We start from the raw sequence: 12,395 nt of genomic DNA, 5'->3' as shown, positions 1-12,395 counted from the left end.
ATAGAATTTCTCACATTATGATTCATTTTCTTAGGGAAGATAGCAGAAGACTTTTAAATATTAATGGAAAGACCCGATATTGACTTAAATTGATCAAGGACTTCCATCATAGTGGCTATATTATTAGAGGTAGCTTTTCCGAAAAGAAAAACATCATCAGCGTAGAAAAGGTGAGAAATATTTATATTTTTAGCAATTTTCATTGGTTTCCAATCACCTTTATCAACTCTATCCTGAATCATACAAGAAAGGCGATCAAGACATAGGACAAAAATATACGGGGAAAGGGGGTCACCTTGTCTTATTCCCCGAGATGGAGAAAAAGATTCAGTAATTTCCCCATTCCAAAGAAGGGAAATCTTCGGGGTGCATATACAACTCAAAATAAGATTAACTATATTAGAAGGGAGATTAATACTTAGAAGGGTATCTTTAATAAAACTCCATTCTAAACAGTCAAAAGCCTTAGAAAGATCAATTTTAAGAGCCATTAGGTTGGCTTTACTAGAGGCTTTATTAAAATGATGAGCAACTTCTTTAATGATAATAATATTTTCCTCGATAGACCTATTGGGAATGAAGCTAGATTGAAAAGGGCTTATAAGGTCATCCATAATTGGTTTTAACCGATTAGCTATGCATTTAGTGATTAGCTTATAAATAGAGTTGCATAATCCTATTGGCCTGAAATCTTTCATAGCACTAGGGCAATCACACTTGGGAATGAGAGAAATGTAAGAATCATTAATGGCACTAGGAATAGACCCATTTATAAAACAGTTAGCAATAAAACTACTAATACAGTCACCTAGATACTCCCAGTGATGTTGAAGAAAAATAGGTTGGAGACCATCTGGTCCCGGGGATTTGATAGGGTCCATCTGAAAAAGAATCGACTTCATTTCCTCTTTATAAGGAGGCAGATGAAAGCTTGGATCAGAACAGGCAGAGTTAAGCTTTGGAAATTGATAACTACTCATCAAATCAGGATCAATATCCACACTCTTAAAAATATTTTGAAAATAGGTTCTAGCCATATCTTTTAAAACAACCAAATCATTTATCCAAATACCATCTTGATCTTGTAAAGATAAAATCTTTCCTCTAGTTTTCTTAATATTAGCAATCATGTGGAAATATTTGGTATTACAATCTCCATTTTTTCTCCAATCAAGCCCCGATTTTTGAGCATAAATAATTCTTTCAATATTATAAATATGATTCAATTCAAAAAGTAAATCTTTTTCTAATTGAACAAGAAAAGTAGAATACTTTTTAGATAAAGCAATTGAATTCCATCTATTCTAGCCACTAACCTCCTTTTTCGATAACAATGTCGACAGAGCTAATAAGATTGAAATCACTACTAGCCTTAGAAACTGAATCAGTACAAGCAGTGATTGCCTCATGCACATCCTGCTGCGGACCAGTATGAGAACTCATGAAAAGAAACTGAAAAAACCAAGAAAACAAGAGAAGGGAACGAGGAACAGGACAGGACAGAACAAGAAGAAAACTCGACGACCGAATACCTGTAAAAAGAAAACAATTTGAGAAAGAAAGCTAACAAAAACTCTAACAAAGGTTCCCAAGGCCCCCTTGCCTAAGCAAGGAGGGTGTTCCTTGATGACCCTTGAGAGAGAAAATGAAAGCTAGAGAGAGAGAGCATTTTTTAAATGAGAGAATACATGCATGAGAAACTTGTATATTTCTCAATTTGGTATTAGTGTCTTTTTGGTCTAACGGAATCTTAACAACGTTAAGCCACAAACCCCCTTTCTCTCCCCTCTATCACCACCACTAGTACCACTTGCTGCACCACCGTACGACCCTTAGCTTTGCCAGCCGACCACCACACAATCACTAGCACAGTAGCACCACCATTCGACCGTTGCTAACTAAAATGTTTTTCCTACTACTGTTTTAACTTGGTCCAAACGCTAACCGCTATCTAAAATGTTACCACCAAATAGGGCCAACAAGCCAAAAGTCAATAGAAAAAGCTACTCGTAATGGGTTTTCAACTTTAACCGGAAATCCAACAAAAAAAGTCAATAGCCAAACATATTTTTTGGCTGTTTGACCAAACTAAAAAGCCAAAAGATAGGCAAAAAGTCATTTGTCAAACACCTCCTTTATTACTTTGAGGCAAATCAATATATATATTAAAACTCAATGGCAAGGATTGTAATCTTGCCACGTGTCACCAATCTTGCCACGTGTCGCCATGTCACCCACTATCATTAGTCATACATCAATGTTTTCCCTTTAAAATTTATGATTTATTAGCATGAATATTTGAACTCATAAACTCTTATTCATTAATATTAAACTTTAACTAACCACCAATCCGATGACATCTTATGATGATAAAGTTGTATTAAAAAGAGTTACTCATATTCATAAATTTTAAAATTTTAATTGTAAACTTATATGTGTATATTTTAACAATAATATGATTGCAAAATTAATTTTATTTCTTTCATTTACCCAACCATAATTCATATAGGTTATAGTTAATAAAAATATATAACCATGCAAAGCAATTTTAAAGGTTTTTTTTTCTTTTTAACCACAAAATATGTTTACTCGAAGGAATTTATAATGACAGTTGAATGATAAAAAAAATCCCTTTAACAAATAAAACAAACTGATACAATATAACATTTAAGATGCTGCATATTAAATAACGAATTTTGATTTTCAATTATATTTAAAAAAAAATTAAAAAATGATATTATTTTTATAAAACCAACAATATGTTTCATTATATTTTGTTATAATTTTTTATATACAAACAACGACCCGGGGCATCGCCCGGGCCAAAAAAACTAGTGATTTTATATAATAAACAAATATTCTAATGGATCCATTTGTAACGTTCTTATGTGTCCACCCCAACGTCCCAAATTGGGACGGAGGGAGTAATTATGTACTCCTTCCGTCCCTTTTTTGCATTCCTGCTTTCCTTTTTGGGTATTCTAAAATTATATTTTTCCTTTCCTTTTTTAGTAAGTATTTTTTTTTCCAAATATCTCAAATTATCCCTCTTTTTCAATTTTGTAATTAATGCTCACTCTTATTTTCTCACTCCTCTTTCATCAATCCTTGTGCCTAAATTTAGACGAATATGATTGGTTCTTAATTTTCCAATAGGAGTATGTTATTGGTCCTTTTTTTTTTGCAAAGGATTGATGACATGATATCATTAAATATTAATATATCTTTGTTTTACTCAAAGACGTTATTTAATGTTTTATATTTCCCATTGTGTTTTGTTTGATTGTTATTTGTTTTAGGGGGCTGTTAAATACCGCCGTCCAAATTTATCGCCACCGCCATCATTTCAAGCAAACTGACGATTTTGCCCTTATTAACTTTTTTTTTCCATTTCATTCTCTAACATTAGCCCATCAACCAAAACCGTGACAACCACCACCTTCTACACCGGACAGCTACAACAACAACGAAAGTCGACGAGAAATGGATGGTGATCGAGGTGGCTCGACGAAAAAAGAATCGGGGGTCAACCGCGGCTCCACGGTAACCGGTTTTGGGCTCCGGTCACCACGGTCAACCGGAGGTCAAATCCGGTTACCACGGTCAACCGGAGGTCAAATTCGGTTACCGTCCACGGTAACCGGAGGTCAAATTCAGTTACCAGCCACCTATTACATTAAAAAAAAAAACAAATTGGAAACTACTTACCTCCTTTCCACCCAATCTGCCGTCGAAGTCGCCACCGATGCCCGAGCTCGCCGCCAATTGCTTTCCGATAATTCTCAAATATGTGGTGGTCGTGTGGTAAGAAAGGTGAGTGGTTGGTGTTTGAGGATAGAGAAAAAAAATAAGGCTGAAAAATGGATTTGGGTTTAATAAGGGCAAAATTGTAAGTTTGCTCGAAATGATGGCGGTGGCGATAAATTTGGACGGCGGTATTTAGCATTTCACTTGTTTTATTCTTAGTTACTTAATTCCCGTGTAATTTTACAAAGAGAAATGTAAAAAAGAGACGAGGGAGTAATTATTTGCAAAACTGTGCGTGGCAGGAGGGAAAATATTACCCACTGCGTTTTTGTAGATTTCTCCATCCAGTGTATTGGCCGGAATCAATCGTAAGCAGCAACACTGAAAATAAAGAAGGTTGTTAAGGGAGTAAAGCTTAGGCGTTTAACAATGGTTGCGACGAACTTGAAGGCAGAAACTACGTCGCTAATGGATGAAAGGGATGCCATGGAATCTGAAATCAACGCAATTATCCACCGTCTTTGCCAGGATGGAGGTCCTGGTCTATCTGCCAACCTTGTCGACTCTGAGGTATCTATTAATTTATTCTTATTACACTCTTTTTTGTGTTATGATTCTGTAAACCAATTGATTTTTTGGCTCAATTTCCACAATTTGATTTGAGGTTTTTCATGCCAATTCTATTATAAACCCTTACTTTGTGTATCTTTCTTATTTTGATTGTACTAGATGTTAATGAAATTTACATAGGGTATATGATTTCAACTTCCTTTTAAGATAATTGGGTGCATTGATTCTCAAGTTGGTATAAACATTCAAAATTATATGTTTTAAATTACAAGTAATGCTCAAATTATATGATTTACATGCTATTCGCTTTGACTATCTTGATTTTTTGAATTTGCACTGGATAATCTCTTTACATTGGTTTGTTTACATATGGCAACTCTTTCAGGGTTTCCCTCGTGCAGACATTAATATTCCTGCTGTTCGAGCAGACCGTCAGCGTCTAGCTGGTAAGATACTTGATTTATTGTTGTTGTTATTATACATCTAGGATAGTATATCATGCTATAAAGATCATACCAAGTAAAGGTTGGTGGAGGTGTTCGTGGCATGTAAACTAACTAGCTATGCCCTTTGAGAGGATACTTTTTAAACTACTACTAGGCTAAGTTTCATCAACACCATTTATGTTAAACATCAGATTACTTTTTGCAATATACTTCCTCTGTATTACTAGTTGCGACCAAACTATTTCTGTTAAGTTTTTTACGGGGTCAGTACATTTCATCCCTTAAACGACCAACTATTTGAAATATTTGAAAAGTCCCATTACCAATTTGGGTACCTACCCAAATCTCATAACTACCTTTACTCTCCCCTTTATCTCCTAATCAACTGGAAATTCCCAACCACCACTGCTATATCCTAAACCATTACACTTCTCTTTCACTTACACCCAACCAACAATTGGGTGGTTGAATTGAATTCCACCTGCTGCACTCTTCCTTTCCCTTATCTCTTCATCACTTTCTTTGTCCTCTCAGTCTGGTGAGGATGAGGACAAGAGCGATGATGATGTTTGGGAGTTTCACGATAGATAATGGTGGTTACCAAGAGTGGTAATGGACCAGGGTTTTTACAGTTTTACTTATGAGGAAGAAGGTAGGTTGGGGTGGTGTATGCATGGTAGAGTTGAGGGATGGGTGCTGGTTTTCTGGCAGGGGAATGTATTTGGGTAAGGTAGATAATTAAGCTAAGCTAATAAAGGGGACCACATGTCCTTACCTTCTATCTAATGCTCCTTGGTTTGTGAGCCATTATACTTGGTTGCTAGTAAAAACAAAGCATAGCAGAAGTATATACGTGATCGAAAGTTATAACTTTCACAACCTTTGTCAATTGGAGGTCCAAAGATCCTCTTAATGCATGTTTCTTTCCCTGGAAGCTGTAAAGAAAATATGTATTCGAAGATGAAATCAAATTGAGGAGTTTTTCTTTTTTCTTTTTCTTTTATTTTTTTGCTGGCAGATGTATTTTTTTGACACAAATTTAGAGTCAGTTGATCCATTGCTTTTGTTTATGTCTTTGAATGCTTTCATTTGTGGTATCTAAGTGTTTGTAGTAATTTTGTTGGTTCCATCTTGGCAAAGTGAATGGTCTTTTAAAAACACTCTTCTATTTTGCTACCACAATTACTGAACTCTATTAGCCCCAATGAAGTCACTTTTGATTTTGCTTCTGCTTACTTGGCCTGCTGTAGTAGATACCATATTTCTGGAGAGTGGTGGCCAAAGGACCAGTATAGAAGTGAGGGGAGTGAAGAATAATAAGTTTTCTACTTCTCTCCTCTAATTATTTATCTTGTACTATTATAGCTATATGGTAGGGAGAGGGAAGTATTGCAATTATTTCAACTCATATAGTAGTGAATTTTGATCGATGAGTAGCTTGATATCCTTCACTTGCGTCTCCTCTGATTTTGATTTGCTTCACACCATTCCAATGTGCTAGAACATGGAGGAGAGGGATTAAAATGCAGAGGTGGAGATGATGCAGCTACTTGAGGATTGGGGGGGGGGGGGGTTGTCCATGGGTAGGAGATTAGAGGGGGAGACGGGGAGTGGTTGTTTTGCAGTGGCAGTGGTGGTGCCTCTTTGTGGGAGAGAATCAGAGAACGGGAAAGGGCTTGGGTGATCTTAAGAAATAGCTTTACAATACATCTATCTTAAAAATACTTGTTCAATGTAAAAACTGTGCGAATATGTGGGTTTATGCTTATCAAATTGAATTTTAAAAAATTATTAGTTTAAAATTTTATTTCTCGTATGGTACCCTTTTAACAATTAAGATAGATGTATAGAGGATTTGTGGTAGTTTTTCACTTTATCCTATGTAAAGGGACTCTTGAGAGCTGTAACTTGTGACACATTTTTAATGGATGATTTATGAGATTTTATATGTGTCAATTTTCATTTGTAGAATTTATTGTGTCTTAAGTCATACACAAACCTTTTAATTCTATATTTTGGACTGACTTTTTCTTTCTTTATTTATTTATCTTATATGCAGAGCTTAGAATTGACCATAAAAATCTCACAGAGAAAATCAGTCAAAATATACAACTTTTACATGCTGCGAAACTGGGACCTAAGGTTTCAACCACCATGGATTCAGGTAGAGCAATTTTTATAATGTTTTATTTTATGATTAATTTATTTATTTTTACTTGTTACTTGGATATTATACATTTTAATCAAATGACAGTTTTGGATGATGAATTTTTTGTTAGCTGTGTGCATTTTGATATTTGAATTGAACTTTGGAGATTACCATTAATTGCCAAATTAAATGATTATCACGCTTTAAAAAAAAAAAAAGATTTAATGATGGTAAATATACAACTTTCTAGGATGGCTGATGATGTGCGAATATTAGTTATCTGGATATGCTTATAGGTCCTTATTATTTCCAGGAATCTTCAGTATCCAGACTTTTCTGCTCTTTGGTACTCCTATACAAGTTGTTTTTATTTATTTATTTATTTTTTTAATTTGTAAGATCATGATAAATATATCAGCCATTTCAGGCTCTTTTATCTTTTGTGGAACTATTAAGTGTTAATACTTTTTAATCCACTTATAAGGTTAAATTACTCATGCTTGAGGTTGTGCATAAAAAAATTCGACTTGAATGGACTGAACCAGATTGATTTCCGGAAGTTCAATGCAAAAGCCCATACTTTAACAGTTTATATGGCAAGTGGATTAAGGCACTTTAACAGTTTAACTCTTTAAGTCATTTATGGTCCCCTTAAAGCTCCAATTTCGTTTCTGTTCCCTCATTCACTTTCCTCTAGCTATTACTTGATAGCCTGGTACAACCTTCTTCTTGGCTCCATCCTCTTTCTTGCTCTATGTCTTTTGTTGTCTCTTCTTGCAATCTAGTAACTTAGAAGTTTTGCTTCGTCATCGTCAATTAGGTTGATGTAAAAGAAAAAGGAGGCGATGTTGGTCAACCATAAAAGGTCTTCAACTAGTTGTTGTCTAACCAATTGAGTTATCTACTTGCTTATTCAGTTAATTATTGCTTACATTTATAATTGATGGGTTTGACTTTGTGTAATATGCGATTTTTGAGATTTTTTGGGGGAAAGTTTTTTGCAGATTTGGGGGTAGTTTTGATTTTATATGAATGTTGTAAATTTATGGGTGCGCTTATGTGTAGAATGATGCTAATTTACCAAGATTTGGATTTAATGGAAACTAGACTACAAATAAGTGCCCTGGTAATTTAAGCTTGATTTCAATATTATAGTCGCTGTTTGTATGTTATTTTTTGTAATAAAACAAGATGAATCACACAAAAAAATTAAAATAAAAACCCTAACAGGTCCAATCGATTTAAAACCGTACCAGATTGGAACTATCAAGTTCAGAACAGTCAACAACCATATCAGGTTCGGAATTATACTGTTCCGGTCTCCGGTCTAAGAAAAGTTAGGATTCTGGCTTAGGGTTTTGGACCGATGCAAAGTCTTACTTATACTATATTTACTTTATAAGCTGTCCAAAACTTGTACATCCTCCATTCTGTTTTTACTTTAGTCAAGAAAATAATCACAGAGGAAGTATGTTACAATGATCAAGTAAATAATTTTCAATTTGTTAGTCACCACGATGCCTGCAACCGGCATCGTAACTCTTATTAGATGCCCATTTCACAGCTCCACTACTGGTTTTTTTTTTCTTTGGGCGAAGAACAGGAACGAGCAGAATCAATGTGTTCCAATTTCTGGCCTTGCACCGACCATCCAATGGCATATAAGCAGAGAAAAGAGACATCCTTTCGCCTCCATGGCCCCTTCTCTCCTGCATTACCCACCAACGACCTGTCTTAAGTCTAAACCATTAGCCGATTCCCTTACTCCCATCCCTGGCGAACTACCATACCCCTACTTTCTTTCTTGGCAAACTTACTGATTCCAAACCATTAGCTCTTCTACTCAATAAACTACCAATCCTCAAACCTCTCTCTACTTCTCCAGTATCCACTCTTCATTGATGGCTAGATTTTTCTTGCTACCGTCTCTCCCTCTTTCTCAACCTTGCTGGTGGCTGGAGTGTTGTTTCTGGAAAAATCGTGGTGGAGCTCCTTTGATGGGGATTGGGGAACAGGAACTGAAGCAATGAGAAGAGGGAGGGGGCTGGGTTTAGGTTTGTGGTTGAAGGATAGTGGGGATTGCTGGAACATAGGAAGAAAGTGAAGGGGATGGTTTTGGTGTGGGAGGAGAGAAATAGAGATGTTGGGTAGTGAGGATTGAGAATAGGTCTAAATCAAAAATGCAAAAAGTAAGAAGGAAGATGCTTTGGAATCCAGGGGAATCAACTTTCATTTGTTTTTTGTGTGACTTGTTAATTGTTAATAACCACACCCAATTCTATAGTTGTTCCCATGGTAGTAGAACATTTGCTTCAGGCTGCACCTGTATAGGTTTGAAATGAAAATATGAACTTACTATTTCCATCTGATGTGTTACTACTTGATTCCATTCCATCACAAGTATGAAGTCCTTTTTTATTGAAGAAACTTACAAAGAGAGAGATAATCTGGTATCTTCCCTATCTAATGGCTGTGTATCTCTATGGACAGATGATGTTGACATGAGTAATACTGTTAGTCCTGCAAACGCTGATACAACTTGCGGAATCCCTTTTGCAATGGTAGATGAAATAGCTGAGGCATCTCCTGCAGCAGAAGATGGTTTGCAGCTTGGGGATCAGATGGTGAAATTCGGAAGTGTAGAATCTGGGGAGAACTTACTACCCAGGCTTGCTTCTGAAGTTCAGAAAAATCAAGGTACTGCTACATCTGTGGTGGTTATGAGGCAGGGTGTGTTAACAAGCTTGTATATAACTCCTCGAACATGGGAAGGCAGCGGTTTACTGGGGTATGTTGGATATTCTCTTCCACCTTTTAAATTATTAGTTTTTTTTTTTGTTTATTTATTTATTTATTTATTTTTTAATATATTGAGAATATAATAGGATTACTATGTTAAAATTGAAATCTATCCCAAGTTGAATGTGTAAAGTCAACTTCGTGTACAAATTAAAAAAAGCTTCCCTATTGTTTTAAACATTACGACTTAAATGAAAAATAAATCGAATATTAGATATAGTAGTAATGACTTGTAGTTGTAGATTAAGTTCAAAATCTACAACTACAAGCCATTACTAGTTTACTACTGTATCTTACCCTCGCAGCAGGGAAGCAGAACTCACCTTTCATAAAGAGGTGGCCCCTGTTAAGGAGATTGGCTTGTAGTTGTAGATTTTGAACGTTTAGTAGAATACACATGGTTCAACTTCTACCAAAGCTAAGTTTATAGAGATTTGGCTGACTTATGGAACATAAAGAAATCAAGAAAGGGGAGTGAGTGATAAGTAATCAAGAAAGAGGTAAACATTGACAACATTACCCATGTAATTAGAAGATATCGAGTGTGTACAACGAACTTACAAAAGTTGATTGGTCATCAATTTTAAGTGGTAGAGATGTATTGCAACATAAATACTTTGCATTAAAGAAGTGATGCAGGTAATGTGGAACTGCCAAAACGGAAATTTTTTGCATTTATAATGAGAATTTCTCTCAGAATTTGCCACATTGCCTATTCTCAATTACACACATATTATTAAGGCATACGAAGTATAATGTTAAATTTGAAAATGCTGTACCTTCAATACAAAAATCAATTTGAAATAATTGCAAAAGAGTAGTATATAATTACTTGTATCCTTAAAAGGACATGTTTATAGTAGCTGTGGTCTTGTGGCATTATGGGTGATAACAAACCAGTTGTGGGTTAACTAGGTTTACTCAAAAGAAGATGAAGAAAAAAAAAAAACTCAAAACAGGAAACCAAGAACACTCCTGATATCTAATTTAAGATGTCTTTTATCATTGCTCTAGGGTCACATCCTATGATCCTATGTTTTTCTGTAGATTGTTTATCTTCCTGCAAATTGAGTATATGGGGTTGTTTTGCAGATGTCATTTTAAATTTCTCTGATGTTATACTTCTACGATAGCAAGGTGAAGCGAGTCTTAAGGTGTTGCCTTTATGCATGTCAAAGGGGTTTTACAAGCTGTTCCTGCTTTGCTAGTGGATCTTTTGCCACAGTGTTATCAGTTTGTATATGCTATTGGAGTCGCTTGAGCAATCAGTTGTTCTTGGGGGCTTGTTTATCTAGCTCTCCTGCTGTAGTGCTGTGTCTTCAGAGCCATATTTTGCACATTATTTTACATCATAGTGGTGGTCTGTCCGTATTCAGTGAAACTATGCCAAGACAAATTTGTACATTTGACTCTACTTGGAGGTGCTAAATTCATAATTATTTTGACGTAAGTTTTTTTTTTTTTTTTTTTTTTTTTTTTTTTTTTTGGAAACGACTTTTTTTGACATAAGCTCGTATTACTCATACTTGGAGTAGGGATGTCAATGGGGCGGGGCGGGGCGGATGTTGGCATTCCCATCCCCATCCCCACCTAATATTTTCATCCCCATCCCCATCCCCGCGGCGGGTCCAATTTTCATCCCCATCCCCGCCCCACCGGGTACAACTCCCAAACCATCCCCGCCCCGCCCCCCACTTGGATATCCATCCCCGCCTAATCCCCACCCAAGATCCACCTAATCTTCGTATCTCAAATACACAATCCTACATAATTAATACGAATTATAAAATAAAACATTCTACACACATTTTTGTGTTATAATATAAGTGTCGTACAAAGTATTGTATTTAATATTGTATTTCACGTAATTATTTTATAAATAGTATAAAAGTATGTAATTTTGCTTTAAAAGATGTATAGATGTGGGTATGAGGTGGGGATGGGGCGGGTACGAAGTGGGGCGGGGCGGGGATGGGGCGGGTACAACTTAAAATCCACCCCCACCCCATCACCCATGGCAGGTATGGTTTTTATCCCCATTCCCGTCCCACCACCCGCCAAACCGAGACCCATCCCCGCCCCACTGGGGCGGGGATGAGGCGGGTCTCCTACTTGACCCACCCCACTGACATCCCTAACTTGGAGGTGTTAAGATGTTCCTTTCCCCAAAGCATTACTATTCCAAGACTTTTTTTTTTTTTTTTTTTGGAAAGATAGATAGACTCTCATTTTATTTAATCAAGTCAAGTCCAATTCCTTGGGGAAAGGAACATAAGCGAAGTTAACGTACTACTTTTGGTTTAAACAAACACTAAGGGGCCGTTTGGTTCGCGATGGGGAACCGAAATGGAATGAACAAAGGGAATGTAGGAGAATGGAATGAAGTTACCCAAAATTTTCTATGTAGTTTGTTTTGAAAACAAAGTAAACACTATTATCAATCCCACCACCACACAACCACCTAATTTCTTCACTTCCCACCTTCTCCGGCCACAATCCAGCGCCCCCCCCCCCTCCACCACTTGCCGCACATCCCCTGCCCTTCGCCGCCGCTACCCTGCCCCTCGCTCCGCCCTTAGACAGCTTTGGCCTCCCCCGTAAATCCTTCCCCAGCCCCGCAAAAACCCTAGAATCAATTCCCCTCTCCTTGTATAACCGTCTCCTAGCTCTCCAACCACCCTCGA

General features: G+C 36.5%; 1 protein-coding gene across 2 annotated transcripts; it reads left to right on the top strand.

Annotated features, from left to right (window-relative positions):
* The first annotated feature begins 4,129 nt into the window (after nucleotides 1-4,129).
* On the top strand, nucleotides 4,130-11,161 carry LOC145614683 (uncharacterized). Of its 2 annotated transcripts, XM_081669752.1 has the most exons (5): nucleotides 4,130-4,317; nucleotides 4,703-4,763; nucleotides 6,823-6,927; nucleotides 9,403-9,700; nucleotides 10,804-11,161. In XM_081669752.1, exons 1-5 carry the CDS (start codon nucleotides 4,177-4,179, stop codon nucleotides 10,823-10,825), a joined length of 627 nt encoding a protein of 208 aa, XP_081525878.1. In that variant the 5' UTR covers nucleotides 4,130-4,176; the 3' UTR covers nucleotides 10,826-11,161. The 2 variants fall into 2 exon arrangements, with proteins under 2 accessions (XP_081525878.1, XP_081525881.1); XM_081669755.1 differs by lacking the exon at nucleotides 6,823-6,927 and having other exon boundaries at nucleotides 4,132-4,317.
* Nucleotides 11,162-12,395: the final 1,234 nt, after the last annotated feature.

The sequence above is a fragment of the Chenopodium album genome, chromosome 25 (genome assembly GCF_948465745.1).
Source record: "Chenopodium album chromosome 25, dcCheAlbu1.1, whole genome shotgun sequence".
NCBI lineage: Eukaryota > Viridiplantae > Streptophyta > Magnoliopsida > Caryophyllales > Amaranthaceae > Chenopodium > Chenopodium album.
This window is presented reverse-complemented; position numbering and strand designations above follow the sequence as displayed.